This window comes from Vigna unguiculata, chromosome 6 (genome assembly GCF_037176805.1).
Source record: "Vigna unguiculata cultivar grain cowpea cultivar isolate G323 ecotype 2 chromosome 6, ASM3717680v1, whole genome shotgun sequence".
NCBI lineage: Eukaryota > Viridiplantae > Streptophyta > Magnoliopsida > Fabales > Fabaceae > Vigna > Vigna unguiculata.
The window spans coordinates 34,760,564-34,781,557 of NC_140797.1; the positions used below are offsets into that span (position 1 = coordinate 34,760,564).

At 29.1% G+C, this 20,994-nt stretch overlaps 1 protein-coding gene and 1 pseudogene across 2 annotated transcripts; both read left to right on the forward strand.

Moving 5' to 3' along the window:
• Nucleotides 1-613: 613 nt before the first annotated feature.
• On the forward strand, nucleotides 614-2,220 carry LOC114186723 (uncharacterized; annotated as a pseudogene). Its single transcript, XR_014995636.1, has 2 exons — nucleotides 614-744; nucleotides 1,346-2,220. The product of XR_014995636.1 is annotated as an uncharacterized LOC114186723 (transcript).
• A 12,174-nt stretch (nucleotides 2,221-14,394) lies between these two features.
• Nucleotides 14,395-16,339, forward strand: LOC114188767 (BTB/POZ domain-containing protein At1g55760-like). The gene is made up of 4 exons (XM_028077405.2): nucleotides 14,395-14,642; nucleotides 14,842-14,981; nucleotides 15,195-15,307; nucleotides 15,530-16,339. The coding sequence occupies exons 1-4, from the start codon at nucleotides 14,524-14,526 to the stop codon at nucleotides 16,163-16,165; spliced, it is 1,008 nt and encodes a 335-aa protein (XP_027933206.1). The 5' UTR covers nucleotides 14,395-14,523; the 3' UTR covers nucleotides 16,166-16,339.
• Nucleotides 16,340-20,994: the final 4,655 nt, after the last annotated feature.

The following is a 20,994-nucleotide window of genomic DNA, read 5'->3' on the forward strand; positions in this document are numbered from 1 at the left end:
AAAATATTTGTATAACATTTATATAAAATTAATTTTTGTTTCAATTTGAAGAGGGACAAAATTGATAATTTTTACAAAAATTAGGACTAAATTGAGACAAATTAAAATAAAGGGATCAAATTGAGACTAAGGAAATGACACCTGGTGTAATACTAACACGTGTCACTGTCATTGCCACGTCACTCTGTCACTGCCACGTGGCACAATGACAGTTTGACACGTGGCATTTTTTTTTGATTTTTTTAAAAAAATTCAAAAATAAAAAAATAAAAATAAAAAAATAAAAAAATTCAAAAAATCGAGGAACTGACACGTGATACTCCCTCTAACGGCGTCATCTTGACTTAACGAAAAAGACAAACGTGAGAAGTTTTAACAAAAAAGACGACTAACTTGAGACTTTTAAAAATTTGGGTACCATTAAGATTTTGACTCCAAATTGAGACCAAAAACATAATTAAACCTTTATTTATAAATACAAAATTAAAAAAAAAAAACACACATTATAGCACCACTAGTTATCATTTAAAACATAAGAAATAGAACAGGTAAAAGACAAGAATAGCCTCCAACAAATTTTATAATACATATCGTTGTCCCTATAAAACCCTAAATACATTATGCAAACCCTGAGAGATTGAAGCTGCTGCATCAAACTTTCCACCCTTGTCGCCGCCGCTGCTAGTGCAGGTCGTTTCCACCACTGCCAGCTTCTCCGTCTTCTGCTACCCTCCCTCTTTTCAGGTATGCTTAAGCTTTCTTTCACGTATCGTAAATCGCTCTGTTCTAGTTACACCTTATTGACCTGATTTCATTTCATTGTCGAATTGTTCTGATTGAGAACATGGAAAACAAAAACTAATCCGCACAAATCCATGCTTTAGTTGGAATCTCTGAATTAGATAAATGATAATGATGTGGAGGAATATGTTTTAGTTATTCTATGTTTCTCATTAAATTGTGAAGGATTTGAAAGGGAAGTGAAAGCGAACTATATTAACGTGTGGCTCCTTAGTTCTCCTTAGTTAAGAGTAAGTGTCCTTTGGTATAAAGGAGAATAATCCAACCAGTTAATAAGGAGGTTTGGAGCACCTGATCAGTTATATTTTCTTGCAAACTCTGGACTTTTGTTCTGTTTCGGAATGCTCTGCTCATCATAGTTGTGTGAAGTTATCTACAGATGCTATTTTATACTAGAAAATCGCAGCTATTTCAAACTATTTGTGATTGATAATTATGCTGCTCGTAACTAGAACCGGAGAAATAGACATGGGTTATTTAAATTGTTTTCCTTTTTGTATCTTTTAAATCAACTTATTCTGGGTTGCTTTTTGAACATTTGCAGAATGGTGTCGAATCAGACAGCATCTACCATGGAAATTGAGACTGTCCCATCTGAAGCCAAACTTTTGCCACAGAAGCCAAAGTTTGAGCCGTTGAAGCCTCATGAGATGTCCGATGGAGAGATTCAGTTCCGCAAGGTGAATGTTCCACCTCATCGTTATACCCCCCTCAAGAAAGCTTGGATGGATATCTATACTCCCATTTTTGAACAGATGAAAATTGATGTCCGAATGAATTTGAAGGCTCGGAGAGTTGAGTTGAAGACAAGGACAGACACACCTGATATTAGTAACCTGCAAAAATGTGCTGATTTTGTCCATGCTTTCATGCTGGGTTTTGATGTCATAGATGCCATCGCTCTTCTGCGTCTTGATGAGCTCTACGTTGAGTCCTTTGAGATCAAGGATGTTAAAACACTTAGAGGCGATCACTTGTCTCGTGCAATTGGAAGGTTATCTGGCAAAGGTGGTAAAACAAAGTTTGCAATTGAGAACGCATCAAAGACAAGAATCGTGATTGCTGACACCAAAATTCACATATTGGGATCTTTTGCCAACATAAAGATTGCCAGGGATTCTCTTTGTAGCCTGATTCTCGGATCACCAGCAGGAAAGGTGTATTCCAAACTAAGAGCAGTTACTGCTAGATTGGCAGAAAGGTTTTGATCCTCTCTTATTCATGCCATTATAGGTTTATTTTCTTGTTCCCTTAGATTCTTTTATAGCTATCTAGTTTGTTGAGGATGATATTGTGAGGAGTTACTTCATTCAGTTCAGCTATCCAAGTCCAAATCAATCATTGTTGTGAGTGTAAAGCTTGACTGTTTAAGTGAAATTTTGCTCATCATCATGAATACATTGCTACAAATTAGCGTTATTTATGAATGTTTACTGATTGATTGTGACAAAATATTGTTAATGGATGATAAATCCTTTTGTCTTCTGTATAAGGATATATATATATATATATATATATATATATATATATATATATATATATATATATATATATATATATTACCATCTTGAAATGACTCCTTTAGTCTCTCTTTCTTTAAATTCTCTCTTATATGATCTTTCTTTAAATTCTCTCTGATGAGAGAAAATCAATAACAATCTATCATAGATTATTTCTTATTCGTTTTATTATGTGAATTACATCAGCTAAAACACTAATTAACCATCAAATTCTATCATTGATAATCAAAATTAAAACATGTTTTCTCTTTTCAGTGGGTTGGTGTGTAAATGTCAGTATGTAGGAGTTATTAAAAATAAAAGGCCAAAATGACTAGATGTTAGAGGTTATCTCAGGTCAAAGATTCAAAATAATTTTAACTGTGTTTATTGAAAAGTGAAATGGAAATTAGTTGGTTAAAGATGAGAGATACCTATGGTTTATTGACATTTATATTTTTTAATAAGATCAATTATCGATTTAATTTCCCACTGCATAGGTATATTATCGCATGCATGTATATCCTAAAAAATGTAAATTGTGGTACAAGAGGGTTAGAGTGCTGAATAGAGTCTCAGACTTTAGACTATATTGTTTATCAAAGTACAGTCATTCATTCTCGGTTCTTGTCCTATCTAAGTTCGACTTTTACTTCCTGCACTTCACAATTTCTTCGCACATCCCCTCAAATTTGTAAAATGATCACTATCTTTCAGACACTTTAAGCTTTCCAACAATTTGGGAATATAATTTTTGGAATAAGATTTTCAGAAAAAATAATAATTGGGAACAGTATTTCCGAAAGGCATTCCAGATCAGGTCTTCTGAAATAAGATTTTCAAAATAAATTTTCATATTATTCTTGAATGAGTTTTCTAGAACACCCTTTCATGAAATGTGTTTTGAGAAAAGATTTCCTTAATGCAATAAATACGTTTTAGAAAGAAAAAAAAATCGAAGTGAGATATTTTTGGTGTATTTTCTCTCTTTGCCTTTTACATCGTTCTTCCTCTCTTCTTTTCCTCTCATTGACGTAGGCATGGATGATAAGAGCCTAACCAATGGAGGTGCATGAAGAGGAGTGGCCTCTGGCGTCCAACGGTAGAACTGGCGACCAACGCTAGTCAAGACAGCAGCCAACCAAGATCTATCTATAAGGGATGCCAGTATCCAGCGGTGGAAGAGGGGCACCATGGAGCACGAACAACGTCTAGAAAGCTTACACTTGTTTTGCATTTTTTTTATTAGTATTTTGTATTTAGGATTTAAATCTTGGCTAGTGGGTCTATTTTTAGGTCAATTAACCTTCCACTATAAATAAGGGGTTGCCCTTCATTGTAAAGGCAAATTTGGAATATACATGTGGAGTCATTGTTGAAGTAATTTCTCTTGTGCATACCCCAACCTTAACCTTAATCTTTAGTGACATTACATTATATTGTTACTGTTCTTAGATCTATACCCTTTCTAGATAGTCTATGCAAAAAATCCGTAACAACTCTTGACGAGCTAAGAACAAGAGCAATCAAGTTCATGCAGATGGAGAAATTAAAGGAGTTCTGCAATATCGCAAGACTTCATCTCTCAAGAAGAGACCTTTTGACAAGAAGAGATCATCCCACTCACAACACCAATTTAAAGAGCCAAAACACCCGCGTTTCAACCATTACACACCATTGAATGTGAACAAAACCAGTATTTTGGAAGAAGCTTTGGGTGTCGACCTTATCTCAGTTCCTAAAAAGCAACTTAGACCTGTTAAAGTGGATACTACTAAGCATTATCGTTAATGACATGTGATTTCAATTAAAGTGAACTTTATCCATATTCTAAATATCGTTGTATTTATATTTATTGAAAGTTCGTCCGAGATGGTTCTTCCCACTTATTTATATTGATTAGGTAAAGAAGTTTCATCGACTGTGATGATCCTTCCCATAACTTCATTTCTTATATGAGTTTGGGTAAGGAAGCTTCATCGACCGAGATGATTCCTCCCACAACTTGATTTCTTATTTAAGTTTGGTTAAGAAAGCTTCATCGTCTGAGATGATCTCTCCCACTTAGTCTGAGATCCCTTGGACAAGAAAGCTTTATCATTCGAGATGATCCCTCCCATTAAGTACGGGATGGTCCGTCTCATAATTTTATATTAATTGGGTATAGAAGTTTCATTGTCCGACATGATCATTTCCATAACTTTACATATACATTTAGATTTTTCAAAATTTTCAATAATTGCGCTCAGAGAAGATGTGATCTTTCTTTATTCATAGCATCAATTTGATTCATAGCATTTTTTTTTCTCTTATTATTGTCAACTTGCTTGTATATGACATGTTTCTTAACACGTCTTCCAGTTGGCAACCTATCACCATGGCAAGCGATCAAAATCCATTAAGGACATCCCTTTGATACTGAATACGAGCACACATCATCTCGACATAAGACTTTTGTTGCACTACGTGCAATAACGAGCTTGGGGTGCTAATGCACTGTTTAGGAGCAAGATCATCTTAGTCACCACATCCTACATCATCTCAGCCACCACTAAAATTGTCACCATGAGTAGTGATCATATTGAATTAGGATGACCAATATCATACCAACCTAAGGTCGAGACCATATTTGTCACCATTGCCTGAATCATCTCAACCACCACTATGTATTGTGCTACACAAGATCGAGATGATCTCGACCAAGGGGATCGGGCTCATCCCAACCAAAATCTTAATAACTATATATGAGTAAAGATCACGTCGACTTCAAGATTACCAACACCATGTCAATCTCGACAAAGTGACAGAAGACCTAATATATCTCGTCCTACCTTCCACCATAATGGTACATATAAAAAAACATAAATTAATTTCAGAATATTTCTTTAATATATTTTTTATGTAAATTAAATTTTTGGAAATATTTTAGTTTTAAAAATAAATTTTCTAAGAAAAAAAAATTTAATTATTATTTAAAAGTTTTAAATATTTGATACAATATCGGACATCTCTTATATTCCTCGCATTTCTAAAAGCTTTAAAACTCTGGTGAGTGTGCATAAACTTCCCTGCACCTTATTCCGGTGTGATTGAATCTCTTGCAGTAATTCTCAAATAATCTGTTCTTTGTTAATAAACCATTCAGCTTTCAGAAGAATAGGATGAACAATTCTGCATTTAGAGTTGAAACCACGTCACGTCTTGCAACATGGAGAATCGAAAACTTGGATTCTGTCATTTCCCGAAAATCTGATCGTTTCGAGATCGGAAAGTGGAAGAGGTAGTTTTCTATCTATCTATATGTTTATTTAGTGTTCTTCTTGCGCTATAATTTGAAGACCTTGTTTTAGATCCTCTGTTGTTCATTTGGTGTCAAGTTGGAATGTGTGGTTTTTTATTTTGGTTTGAAATGAAGGTTTTTGTCTGTGGAGAAGAACGAGATTAAACTGTTTCTAGATACGTACATCATCAACCCAATTGCATCTTTCATCGTTAAGGTTATAAGATCTGTTGGAGATCGCAGGATCATGACACAATCAGGTCTTAGTTTCATTTAATTTTTTGATCTTTCAACGTGAAAATTAGAATTAGAATAAATCCTTCTCGAAATCCTTCTAACAAATTTAGTCAATCAATTATGTAAATATGTGAATTTAGTTGTTTTAACAATTTGTTTTTGTTAAGTTTATTTGACTTTTCAAACACTCATTATAGTATTTTAGTTTGTTTACACTGTTTAACACATTTTTGTTTTAATGTTAGTTGAGAAACGTGATTAAAATGTCAAATAAACTTTAAAAAATAGGTTTAAAAGACTAAATTCACACATTTCTAGAGATAATAGACTAAATTGATTCAAGATTTTCAAAAGGGACTAATTTCAATAGGATAGCATATTGACTTGGTACAATTTCTCAAATTTTCATATGGTGCATAAATAGAAGAGAAAGAGATAAAGTGCAAGGAGGTTTTTGTTTGGGCAATTGAGGTTCCACAAACTGGGAAATTCATTATTGAATTTGAGTTTCTAAATTTGAAGAGTGCATCCCCAATCGTATGTTCCGAATATACACATTTCCTTGTGGTTGTTTCTTTATGGTGTTCGCTGCAAATGATGATAATTTCAAGACTTTGTAATCCATGTTTATAATCACGATCACTTAACTAATTTCTTTATTTGGAGATCATCGTGAAGATTAATTGGTGACAATGGATTAGGATAAAAATGTAGCAGGAACCAGAATAAACAGTATTTCATGAGTTGATTTTATAGTTAAAGAATTTGTGATTCAAGATATTGATCCAATTTGATATCATCAAATTAAATTTCAAATTCCTTTTTATTAAAATTTAAGAAAAATAGAAAATTTATAAAATTATTGTGTACCGTATATTGTTTTAATACTTGTGTTTAGTAGTTTGAGGTATTGTGTGTTTTATAATTTGATGTTTGTGTTATAATATATTTATAAGAGGTTATAATTTTTAATAACGTCTTAGTGAATTAAAAGTGAAAGATGTATAGAAATTAATTTTGACTTGGACTCTTAAAGTAAGTTGTTTACTATCTTATGTTATATATGTCTAAACGTTCAAATGAACGCACTAACATCTATCATGTATGGAGTTAAGCATTTGACTCAATTTTAGTAACTAGAAAATGTAAAACTTAATTAAGGATCTTTAAGATTTATAATTCTTACACGATAAATCATAATAGAGCACTAACTAACCTTGATCCATGAGAGATCTTGTGAATATGCGTTCTTCAATTATAATCTTGTGTGCTCTTCAACCACCGTTTCCCAATCTATCTCTTTGCCTTTCTTTCTCTTCTCACACGTTCTTGATGGGTTACAGTGAAAAGAACCTTATGGCCAGAGACAGAACTCCAATTCCTTTTATAAACCAACGTCCATCAAGTTGGTTTTTATTTTATCTTTATCTTTATTTTATTATCACTTCCCATAATAATAACCAATAAGTCTTTATATTTTATTAAATCACAATTGGACCCATCATAATATTTCAAATGAGTCACTAATAGAATTAATTCGTCAATTAATTCTAACAGAAAACACCATAGTTATTGTTTCATATATGTGATCAAAAATATAAATCAGTAATTTCTGCAGTAGATAATCGTCAGATTCCTTGCAATATTGGATTAAGAACTTCTTCTGCATCTTGGCCTCATGTTTCTCGAAATATTGGCCTTCTCAAAAGATTATCCTAATTGGAGTCTTCCAACTAGAGATATCAACAGTACGGGCAGGGTACGGGTAGTAGCTCCTCCGTACATATTTGCCTCATACACGTACTCATATATGTCGGGTATCCGTTATGCGGGTACCCGTCTATTTTTTTCATATTTGCGGGTACCTGAATACCCGCGGGTATTTACAAAATTATTTAAATAACAAATATTTAATCATAAATTCAAATAAAATAAAATAAAATATATCACTGTCATAAATTTTAAATAAAATTCAAACAAACTCAAGTTTATACAAGTCCAAATAATTATAAAAATAAATATAAAATGACGTTCAACAAAATGGAAATTCTGTAATTAGTGTTTTGATCAACAAGTCCACTTTCTCCGATTGATTCCTAACAAATAATCAAATAATAAACCTCAATTACCACTTGCCAAGTATTCTTATTTTGATTCCATCATTTGACAACAAACATACCATAAACGTCACTGTCTATATAGGGTTTGATGTATATGTCCAATTTCAAATAAGGGAAAGAGAAGATTGTCAAGGGGTATACTCAGAAGAAGACAATGTACCAATACTTGAAGGCGGAAGAATGAAGACAAAAGACAAGACAAGATGCGCAACTTAAAAAAAACTATGTCAGAATGTTTTTAACTAATATATATATATATATATATATATATATATATATATATATATATATATATATGAGGGTATTTTTGTGAATTAAAGTTTACGAGTACGGGTATCCACGGATACGGATACTATGTTACCCGTACACGCCCCGTTAACATGCGGGTATCAAAAATACCTGTACCCACGGACAGCGGATATTCATTTTTAATATTTATTTCCTACCCATTGCGGGAATTTTTTTCGACATCCCTACTTGCAACCTTAAAATATATGCTCTCATCACAAATATCATGTCTCGCAAAATCTTAGATTTTTGTTTAGTTTGGTTATTATTAATGTAGTAGGATTAAGTTTCATTCAACTTTATAAAATTAACTTATTAAGGTAAAGTTTGTTTCCGTAATTTGGGTATAATTAGATATAATTACTTATTTAGTACTCTAATTTTTTTGGTTTGATTCAATTTGGCCTTCTTATTATTAGTTGGTTCAATTTAGTCCATCAATTAGTTAAGAGGGTTAATTTTGGTCATCTCCGTTAAGTTACAGTTAACACCGTATACGTATATGTCACGTGTGAAATCGTGAAATTTTTAATTTCTTTAATTTCTTTTAATTTTTATAATGTCTACAGGTTCTCCATCTTTTGCCCAAGAATACTATAGTAATCTTTTTTATTATTTTGGTATAGCAAGTGTAAATTTATTTAAAAAACCAAATAAAAGACATAGCTTGCTAAAGAAAACTCAAGAAAGTGTCATGGACATTGAATATCAAAGAAGCCCCTTTCCAAAGCAGAAATTACATAAAAGAAAGTGGTACTCCAATACAGAATGACAGAAGAAGATCAAGCGAGTAAAACAATATTAGTTAGGAAGATAGCTATATAAAAATATATTATATATGTGTAAGATTTGTTTTTTCAACATTAGTTAAGAAGATAGCTATATGAAAATATATTGTATATGTGTAAGATTTTTTTTTTCAACGTGTAAACTTTTGGATGGTGTGGATAATGTGAAATTTTTTTATATAAATTATGAATGAATATTTGTGATCAAAATTTACATTTAATATTTTTTTTACTTTAAATGATTTTATAAAAGACCCGGGTGGGAAACTACTTCTTTGATGGGTGTTGCAATCAGTGGCGGATCTTAACTAATAATGTTGGGGGAGCCAAAATAATATACTCAAAATTCAAAATTTATATATTTAATTATTGTCATTAACACAATAAAAATGTATACATAATTTAGTATAATCGTGTATCTAAAGAAATCACACATATACAAAGAATTGTCCTTTGTTTTCCAGATTTTTGAACTCATCCATAATTGAGTCAAAACTAAAATTTTTAACTATTTCTTTTTCAATGTAAAGATAAACATGTTCCAAAATATTAATATAAAACATGTTTCTCTAATAGAACAATATGATTATTTGTATCATGATTCAGGATACATAAAGCTAAGATATTGAATTTGTATTGATTTCATCTTCACCAATAGCTTTCTTTTTATCACTTTTAAGAAATAAATCTATTTTTTATTCTTCGTCAATATACCTATTTCTTTTTTAAGTTTAAGATTAAAAAATAATTTATCATAATTTAATTAAAAAAATAAAAATTAAGTTACTAAAAGAAAAAAATCAATGACAATCAATTCCCATTAAAAGCTGATTATGAAAAAACACATAGTACAGTCATTTTTTTCCTATAATCATAAAAAATAAATATAAGGCTCATGAGATAAAAAATAATATTAACTTTTAAACAAATATTTCACTATCAAGTAATGCGAGAGAGTTACCTTTTGTCTTCATAAATGAAAGAGAACAAATGATAAATGAAAGAAAAAAGAATAAATTTGTATTTAACTGTTTTTTTTTCTTCTCAAAATGAAAAGAAAACATGTGAAAATGTGAAATCAATATAACTTGTGAAAAAATGAAAAATACAATGAGAAAGAAAATAAAAAATATCTTAATAAATATTTTTATTATTTATTACGTTTAATTTTATATTTTAATATTTATTAACATTAAATATTATGCCTTATAAAATAAATAAAAATATATCTCATTTAATTTTTATCAATTTTTATATGTTATATATAATAAAAAAATTAAAAAATTGAAAATAATTAATATATATAATATAAAAAATTAAAAATAATTAATATATATAATATAAAAAATTAAAAATAATTAATATATATAATATAAAAAATTAAAAATTGTGGGGGAGGGGAGGGGGTGCCATGGCCACCCCTGCCCCAATGATCCTCCGCTACTGGTTGCAATGACTCTATTTGTAATATTTCTATATATTATTTTAGAGATTTATAATTCGTCCATTTTATTGGACGGAATTTCTATCAATTAGATTCACAAGAATCCAGTAATTAGTTTATAAAAAGTGAAGCGTTTAAGTTTTTTATTGTTTATTAATCTATTCCATGTTGATGTGGTAGTTTGATTGTAGAAAGTTAAATAAATAATGAAATTATAAATATAATTTTAGATTCTAATTATGACAGTTCGAAACATCACATTACATTTAAGTACAATGAAAATAATGGTGTTTGTAGCTATTACATTTCTATTAGAGTTTTTTTTTAAATAAACAAATTAGGGTAGTTTTACCTTCCATTATTTGTGTTGAGAATACGACATCTTTAATTGTCATTATTTGCATACCGCATTAAATGATAGATGTTGCAAGGTTTCGCATAAAATCACCATATTATATTTTGTGACGACATTATATATGACGGGATGCAAACCTGCTGGACATATAAAATATAGCGATTATAACCATCATTTTATACAATATTTAACTACCATATTTAACACAATTTTTTTGGAGTGTACACTCTTCTCTTGCTATAAATAAACACAATAAAAGTAATACCTATAAAGTTAGTTGTAGTTTATCGTGAGACTTTCTTTATTTATATATATATATATATATATATATATATATATATATATATAATATTAATGATATACTCTTCAAGATGTTTTATGCATAATTACTATATTTGTTTTACTCGTACTTAAATTTACATTTTCTGATAGAAGGTCACATTTGTTTTTCTAGGTTCTATAAACATAGAAATAATTTGTAATTGCATAACATATTTTATTCCTTGTTTCGTTTAATTTTTATTCGTCTCAAGCTCTCCAATCGACAAATTCACTTTTTATACTTTCTTCCAAGTAAAGCATATATAGTCATTCTTGAAGTTATTAAATTCTATATATAAAATACATGAACGCTTTTTAATCAGTTAGTTAATTTAGATTATGCATTTTATCAAAATATAAATGATTTTATGAATATAAATAGGTGGATACTTTATACATTTTATATTTGTTAACAGAAATTTATTCAGAGGAATAATGGAATCTCGACCATCTCAACCTCAAATAGTTAACTTTGTGAAGAATTCTTATAAAGTGATTTACTTCAATAAAAAAATTAATAATATATTATAAAATAAGATATTTAGATAAAAAAAATATTTGAGTTTAAATTTTTTCATATTTTATTTTCTCTTTGTAAACAAAAACGTTTGAAATATTTCTTAAACTATTTTTTTTAATATTAATTAGAGAAATTTTCAACCTATTTTAACCATAATTGATTTGACTAATAAGAAATTGGATCTTGTTAACCAGTGACCTTAGGACATCGGTTAAGGATGATTAATACATATTGAATCTTGTAAAAGTTATTAGATAATTATAATATTAAATAAAATCTAACATGAAAATCATTAATGCAGTTTTATTTTATTTAAAGGACAAAAATGACCATAAGTGTTATAATTATGTTTGATATTTTATTTAATGCTCACAAATAAAAGTTAAAAAATAATTAAATAATAAAATAATTATATTTTAATATTACTAAAAATTAAAAAATAATTAAACAAAAAACTTTAAATTAATAGAAAAATCAACAAAAAATTGTGTTAAATGTCTACAAAGTTTACAAAAAAATAATTAAAGTATCAATTTGATACTTTATTGAATTTTCTTTCTCTAACTTCTCGATATTGCAACATTCATATTAGTTTAACCAAATCCCAAGATATAGAAAATATCTCAATACATTAGTAATTATAAATACGTACGTAAAAATTAGCTTAAGTTCACACTCATTTAAGTTTGTATCCTACCTAAATCCGTATTTGGAAAGGAAAAATTCTTAGATCAATAATTTTGTTACTTAATTTTTAGAAAAAATCACATAAAACCGTTCGACTTTATGTTCTGTTACATTTTGTTTATATATATATATATATATATATATATATATATATATATATATATATATATATATTGTATGCATACATAGAGAAAGAAAGTATATGAATAAAATAAAATAACAAGTTCTTCTTGGAACATATCTTTTATATCTATTATATATCTTTTATCTCATATTTTTACCATCTCTACAAATCTTCAACACTTATAACATTTCATACTGTAATTATAAAACTCCTAATATTTTGTAAAGTGTATACATAGATAGAGAAAGAAATCATATGAATTCCTTTTGCAACATATCTCTTATATCTATTATATATCTTATACCTCTCATATTTTTACAATATCTACAAATTTTCAATACTCATAATATTTTATACTATAATTATATGACTTCTAATATTTCATATTGTAATATGATTCTTAAAAATTCATGAATCTGCATCCCAATTAAGTTTGTATCAAACTCCCAAGAACATAAAACAAACTTAAAACGAATGTTTACCGTAAAACTAACAATGTAAAAAAAAAATTAATTACCTTAACTTTGAGTACTTAAAAATTCCAAATTATTTTGTATCAGAGTTATTAGTTACAAAATAAAGATGATGAACCCAGCGTATTAATTACTTTTTAACCGGTAATTTGAGGACACCACCGATTAACATTCTCCTAAGAAATTCTAGATAACAACGATAGCAATAATGACTGAAAAACGTTCTGGCCAATGGTTTAAGAAAATTATTTTTAATTAATATCAATCGAAACAATTATCATCATTGTCGGGATTGATGTTAATTGGAAAAAAACGGCCAATTTTAACTAAACAAAATCTTAAAAACTTTGGTCACAAAATAAGCTCTGTTGAAATACACCATTAATTAATTTTTTAGATTAATTTATTCAAATAAATCATTTAATAACTAAACAAATTAAAATTAAAATAATTAAATTTATTAGGCGGGAAAACAGAAAACAGAGACCAGAATGCCAAGGAAAACAGCAAACAGAACTAAGCTCACGTTCCACCACCATTCTATATTATATAAATAACATGAATTTTGTTTACTAGATTATTTACTTCATATTCTTTCATTTAAATTAATTTTTAAAATAATTATTATAAAACTAAAAAATATATATTTAATAAGGTTTAAATACCTTTTTGTCCTCATTTTCGTTTTGTTGCGGATTGTCCTTATTTTGACATATAATGTTTAAAATGGTCCTCATTGTTACCGAATGTTTAGAATGATCATCATTTTCGCAATTCGTGTTTTATTTGGTCCTTTTCTGTAACGCCGTTCAAATCATTAACGGAAAATTGTACAGGTGACACGCTTTGGATTAGAGTATGTTACGGGTGTGGTAATTAACAATTAACGTTAATCTTACAATTTAGGAGAAATTTTGCAATTAGGGAAATTTTTCCATCTTCGTCTTTCTTCAGCTCGCATTTGTAGAGGAAGCAGCTAATACTTGTCATTTCATCATTGGATTGCAGTTGCGCTATTCATTTCAATTTTCTAGTTAATCATCATTAACGAGTTAAGTGGGTTTAGAATTTTCTAGGTAAGTGAGTATTAGACTTATCTCGTTGATGATGATTAACTAGAAAATTAACGTTAATTACCACACTTGTACACGTAACGTGCCATATGTACAATGTTCCGTTAATGATTTATTACAGAAAAGAAGCAACAAAAACACGAATTGTGAAATGAGGACCATTTTAAACATTCGACACAAATAAGAACCATTTTAAACATTCTGTCAAAATGAGGACAATCCGCAACAAACACCACGAAAAACGAAAATGAGGACCAAAAAGGTATTTAAATCTTTTAATAATTATCATTTAAATTTAAGAAATTAAAATTGAAATATCATAAATATTTGATATTATATTATATCTTTTATATATCTTATTTCCAAACCGAGTGAAAATATCATCATTGTTGATGAACTTCCGATTACAGCATCACCGAAGTTCGGTGTGATTAAATCTTTGCAAAAACCCTCAGAGCAATCTGTTTTCCGGTTTTAAACAAGAAGAGAAGAAGCGGCTTTCACAACAATAGAATGAATTATTCTGCGTGCGAAGTTGAAACCACACCACGTCTTGCTCAATGGAGAATCGAAAACTTTGTTTATGTCAGTTCCCGAAGATCTAAACCTTTCAAGATCGGAAAGTGGAATTGGTATTTCTCTAAATATCTATATGTTTATTTGTCTGTGTCCTCTCATGTTTCATTTAATAGGTTTTGGTGTGTGATGAAGTGCTCTTTCTTCTTGCGCTATAATTTGAAGACCCTTGTTTATGATTTTGTGTCGTTGATATTTGGTGTCAAATGTGTGGTTTTTGATTTTTGTATATATATTTTTTGGTTTGAAATCAAGGATTTTGTCTGTGGAGAAGAACACGATTCAATTGTTTCCCCAATGGAGCAGCTATCCCATTCCCAGTCCTCCCATTGCATCTTTCATCTTTCGGGTTTTAAGTTCTGTTGGAGATCGCAGGACCATCCTGCACTCATCAGGTCTCATTTTCTTTTTACATTTTCTCTCTTCTTTGTTGGTTATTTGACTTTTTTTTTTTTGGATAGAGAATAATCAATAATGTTAGTTTCTGCGTGTATTAAGATGACGTTGTACTTGGTCCAAAGTGCATGATCATTGCAAATAGAAGACAGTTTCTTTCAAATGTTGAATGAGTACATGCGTAAATCTACTCTTCTTTTAATCTTGTGCAGAGGTAAAGGACAAAGTTGTAGACATCAACAGTGGTTTTGCTTGGACAGTTGAGGTTCCTAAGAAATTCATTATTGAAGTTGAGTTTCTAGATTTGAAGTGTGCATCCCCAAGTGTAAGTTCTAAATACACGTCTCTTTAGATAATCCACTCAATTAATTCCAATTGGTTTGGTTTTAAGATGAAATACAGATCACAAATCATGGACAAAAAACCTAAACCTATGTTCAAGAGATAACTCTTCATATACCGAAACAGGAGAAATTGTATAGATAACCTATAACATTAATACATATCTGGAAAGTTACCTAATTTGGAATGTTATTTGTGAATGCAGGGTGGAGAACCTTGTTCCATCTGGGCAGAAGGATTTTCACAAGAAAGATCACATGCAAATGTCATAGAGTCTATCTGTAGGATGCTAACAGAAGGAATCAACACTGACATCACCATCAATGTTTCTGATGGAAGTATAGGAGCTCATAGAGCTGTTCTTGCTGCAAGATCACCCGTATTCCGCAGCATGTTTTCACATAATCTTCAGGAGAAAGAGTTGTCAACCATAAACATATCAGATATGTCACTTGAGTCATGCCAAGCTTTTCTCAATTATCTCTATGGAATCATCAGACATGAAGAGTTTCTGATTCATAGGTTGGCCCTTCTTCGTGCAGCTGACAAGTATGACATATCTGATCTGAGAGATGCATGCCATGAGAGTCTTCTTGAAGACATTGACACAAAAAATGTTCTTGAGAGGCTCCAAAACGCATCTCTATATCAGTTGATGAAACTGAAGATGAGTTGTATCCGATATCTTGTGAAGTTTGGCAAAATATATGAAATCCGGGATGATTTCAATACCTTCTTGCATAATGCAGATAGGGATCTCATTGCTGAAGTCTTCCATGAAGTTCTGTCACATTCTGTTACATTGCCGGTAGGGATGAAGAGAAAATTTGATTGTCTTTAGAACTACTAGTTTCTCAATGAACAGGAAAATGAAAAAACTGGACAAAGCTATTTGAGAAAGGTAATAATTTTAGAGAAGTGTTACATGTTAAATATTCGATACCAAGGTCTTACATACATAGAATTCATTAATGAATTAAACTAATAATAGTATAATTGGGTCCACTTTTTATTCTTTTTTAAACTCAATTTAATCCAATTAACTTTTTTTTTTCAATTATATTTAATACATTTAATTATTATTTTTTGTCTTTTTTCTTTAATTTGATCTTATAGTTGTATTTACATCATCAAGTGTATTGATTCAAATGTATTTATAATAAACTTTTATTCATCCTATTTTGAATATAATAAAATAAAATGTATAAAGTGATAAGTTATCCCTCAATAATAAAAAGAAATCTAAGTAATGAAGATTGATTTTGTAATTGACTTAGATCATCTAAATTAGTATATTGATATTAAGATTCAACAAAGAGTAAAACCTAAAAGTGATTTTAGACAATAGATTTTTAAGTGTTGATTAAAGTTTAAAGTAAAAAGAAAAATGGTTAGGCTAAGATTATATACCTACATTGTAACATAAATAGGTAACGCTTTTTCAAATGTAGAAATATAGAAATAGAAATACAACCTTTTAAAGAAAATTTACAATATTATTTTAAATTTTGTTTATAGATTTAGGTGAACCTATTTCAAATCATATATTAATAATCTTATTTTAAAAATGTTAATTAAAACAAATATATTATATTATACAGTGAAAATTAATTAAAATAAACAAAATTGAAGATATAAATTAAAATAATTATAATATCTATAACAATATATAAAAAAATTCCCTCCTTTGTATTCACATTTCAAAATACCAATTTTACCCTTTAAAATATAATTATTTATTAAATTTTTTAAAATTGACCATTATTTTTATAATTTTTTTATAAAATTGTCTATCTTGGCTTCTTCTATAAGACCCTAGAAAATGGCGTTTTAAAAAGTGATAGTGGTTTAAAAATAGTGAGACTCAATTATTTTAATATTAAAAGGTTTTAGTATAAATAGAATTGTTATAAACGAGTTTCATTATTTTAAAACACACAATCTCTCTAAAACCCACTTTTCTAGAGTTATCTGACTTCTCTCTAGAGGTTCTGTCTCTTTGGTCTGATTGAAGAATCGAGACCGTAGGATTGATCCTCTCGGCGAGTTCTTCAAATTGGATCGATCAGTTTCTCCGTTTGCATAAGTTGAGTTTCCACTTTTTTTTTTAGTCTTTTTCTGTTTTCTATTGCATGCAAGCTCTCTTTTCCGCTTGCATGCGACGTTTTAATCATCAGTATGAGTCTCTGCTGATCAGTGATCATAATGGTATCTTGTGATGTTTTTATGTGTAGATAGAGCATCCTGTGGAGTTAGAGGTGTTGACGTTTTTAAGGCATTGACGTTTATAAAGTTGTCTAAACAAGATAACAAGTAAGGGAAGCTAACTATTTTGCTTGAATTTCGTATAGAAATCATTCTGATGACTTTGAATTGCATGATTGAGTGTTGTATGAGTGCTTGAACTGTGTAATTGAGTATATGATTGGATTGTGCTAGATTTCTGGACTGTTGCATGTGAGAACAGATTGAGAATCTGGTATTTTTGCCTAAGCGAGCAGCTCTCGCCTGAGCGAAAACACCAGAAATTCATCCCTTGTCTCTGCGCGAGATCTCGCCTAGGCGAGCCAGTCTCGCTTGAGCGAGAGTCACTCTCATCTAAGCGAGACAACTTAGCCTGAGCGAGAATTCACCCAGAGTTTGGGTTGTTTTCTATTTCGAGCCTCGCTCAGGCGAGAATGACTCACCTAAGCGAGAGAGCCCTTTCGCCTGGGCAAGACCTTTCAGCTTGGGCAAGAACCCCTGCAACAGAGTGTTATTCCCTTGTTTCTAATGGATGAAGCTATGTTTAAATATTAAAATGTGAACCTAGTTATGATATGCATGAATTGTTATGACTGATAATATGTGTGGTGAAATTGCATGAAGTTGGAATATGAGAAGATGTGGTTGAATTAGGATTTCAAGGAAAATTCTAAGAGGAATGTTTTAGTGTATGTAAGAACATAAGGACTCAGTTTTGGTTGGTATCCTGACGCTCCAATAACCATTAAGGCTCATGTAGAGCATAATGGATTATGTCGGGAGGAGTAGCAGGAGGTCCTAGTTTGTGGACCCGATTCAGTCACAAACGCAAAGGGGACTTACCTTGGGAGTGGTTGGGTGATAACCCCTTGTGTCCAAACTCTGCAGAGTTTGGGAACCGTCACGGGTGCACGCCACCAAGAGATCTGATGTCGCTTACATAATCCGGATATTGAGTCTAGAGTAATATATTTGTACTATGTTTGTGGTGGCCTATGTGATTCTGGTAAAAATGAGAAAGACTGCATGATTTGTTTATAATTGAATTGCATGATTTTTCTTATCAGATTAGCTTACCTTTGCTTTCTGTGTGTCTATCTCATGTTGTATGTTTTTCTTTTGCGATGATCACCTATTTGGTGGGAGCAGATGTGGTTGCAGTGTCAAAGGCACTTCTGGAGGATGAAGAGCCATCATTTTAGTGTTGAGGAAGAGATTTCCAGTGGGAGCTTTAGCAGTGATCAGTTTAAGTATAGAGTTTATTAGTTTAGTTTAAGTGTATAAGTGATATATTTTTATGGTCATATCTTTTGTAAGACTGTATTAATATATTGTGTACACTAGATGATCTGTTTTGGAACTATGATGAAACTCTCTATTTTTATTAGTTATAAGCTGCTGAAATTGAGATGTTACATCTTCTCTTTTTCTTCTTCTTCTTTATTTATCAATGTTATTATCTCATCTTTTATCATATATTTCACTTTATTTTTAATAAATATAATTTTATTTATATATTAACTTAATAACATTATACTATTATCACCTACTAATATAATATTACACATGTTTAAAAAATGTGTACATACATGCACGATAATACATGTTTCTATATGCTAGTTTTAAAATTAAAAATGTTATAAGAAGATGCAAAAAGAAAGTGACACTCAGATAAAATAAAGATATTACCATTTCACTAAACTTTGTAATTTCTAAAATCAAGAGAATTTATTAAAGGTAAGCTATTACAAACTCGATTAACAAAACATTCAACATAATTCTTTATACATTGAACTAAACTAAAAACAACAAACATGAGAAAAGGCTTGTGCTGCTGTCCCTCATTAGTCCCCATTTACAATTCAAATTAGGCACCTTCTTCATACACCCCCGTCAAATTTCTTTTGCCATTCCAACAAAGCTTTTGGAAATTTTTATCCGAAATTGATTTAGTGTATTTCAAATAGTAAAATCCAGAACTAATGAAGTGTCAGAAGAAATTTTGATGGGTGCAGCAAGAAGTTCCCTTCAAAATTAATCAAACCTTTGAGAACCACTTTATTTGGGGCTTTTTCTTCCTGCACCTCCAAGGATTTTTCTTACACCTCCAAGCAATCTTAAAATTTAAAAAATACTCTTTAAACGAAGTCATATAAATTACATCCTAAAATTATTTTTGAATGTCTACTTCCGATAAAAAAGTATTTCCAGAAGTCACATCCCACTAAAATTTAAGACTTTCGAAGGTAAAAAAAAAAAAAAAAAAAATATATATATATATATATATATATATATATATATATTTTCACTTTTCATTTTTTTCTTAAATTTGAAATTTAATTACTTTTAATTTTGTTTACTTTTCAATACATTATAAAAAAAATTATATATATAAATATAAATATATTAAAATTTTATTTTATTTTTAAAATACATATTAAAAATTATAAAATATATAAATGTGAAACAAAAATTACTTTAAAAATACAAAATAAGTAAAAAATGTTAAAGAAAAAATTGAAAAATAATTTAAATTAAAATAATAAAACTTTAAATTAATGTATATATATATACATATTTAAATTTGAAGTTTTATTATTTTAATTTAAATTATTTTATAAGTATTTTTATAATTATTTTATTTATATAATTAATATTTTTTTTAATTTTATTTGAATATTTTAAATTTTATTTAAAATTTAAAATTTAATTTTTAATTTTAATTTTTTTTTTTATTTTTTGATTATATATTTTTAAAATTTTTAAATTCAAAAAAATTAATAAAAGTAAAAATTAAATATAATTAAAGAAAATAAACTTTAAATTTGAAAAGATAAAAACAATATATCTATATTTTTTTTTGTTGGAAATCGATTTTCAGTATTTTTTTTATTCGAAAATCAAAATTCTTCAATTTCTGAAAATATTTTTATCGGAAGTTGACATTTGAAAATAAATTTGGAAGTGCAATCTGCATATATTTTTTTTCTCAAATGGTCAAAAGTAGTTTTGATTTAAAAAAAAAAATTAGATGTGTAAAAGAAATTTTGGAAATGTAGAAAGAAATTTCCCTTTATTTGGTTCCTTTACAATGGTTTTCGTGGTTAGGGTCTATGTAATTCGAAGTTGGCATGTGTGTTTGATGTTGGAGAATTTCTCTAACACATAAGTACTAATGAGTGGTTTTTTATTTAACGAAAATGTTTTAATTTTTTATTAATTTTGAAAATTAACAATATACGCTTTCTGATTCTATATTAAAAAATTAATTTTAATTAATTTTATATTTTTTGATGTATTAATTTGACACAGAACTAAATGCACATACTATTCTGACGTATTAATTGGACTAGTTAAATTAGTATATATAAAAACTAATGGAGGCAAATCCATATTCCAAATTTAAAATCTCACTATTATAATAAA

What these genes read in the sequence shown, in the direction of transcription:
- LOC114188767 (XM_028077405.2), top strand. Translation starts at nt 14,524, where the DNA reads ATGAATTATTCTGCGTGCGAAGTTGAAACCACACCACGTCTTGCTCAA. An exon ending in AAGATCGGAAAGTGGAATTG is followed by an intron (nt 14,643 to 14,841) that starts GTATTTCTCTAA and finishes TTTGAAATCAAG; the next exon opens with GATTTTGTCTGTGGAGAAGA. An exon ending in GACCATCCTGCACTCATCAG is followed by an intron (nt 14,982 to 15,194) that starts GTCTCATTTTCT and finishes AATCTTGTGCAG; the next exon opens with AGGTAAAGGACAAAGTTGTA.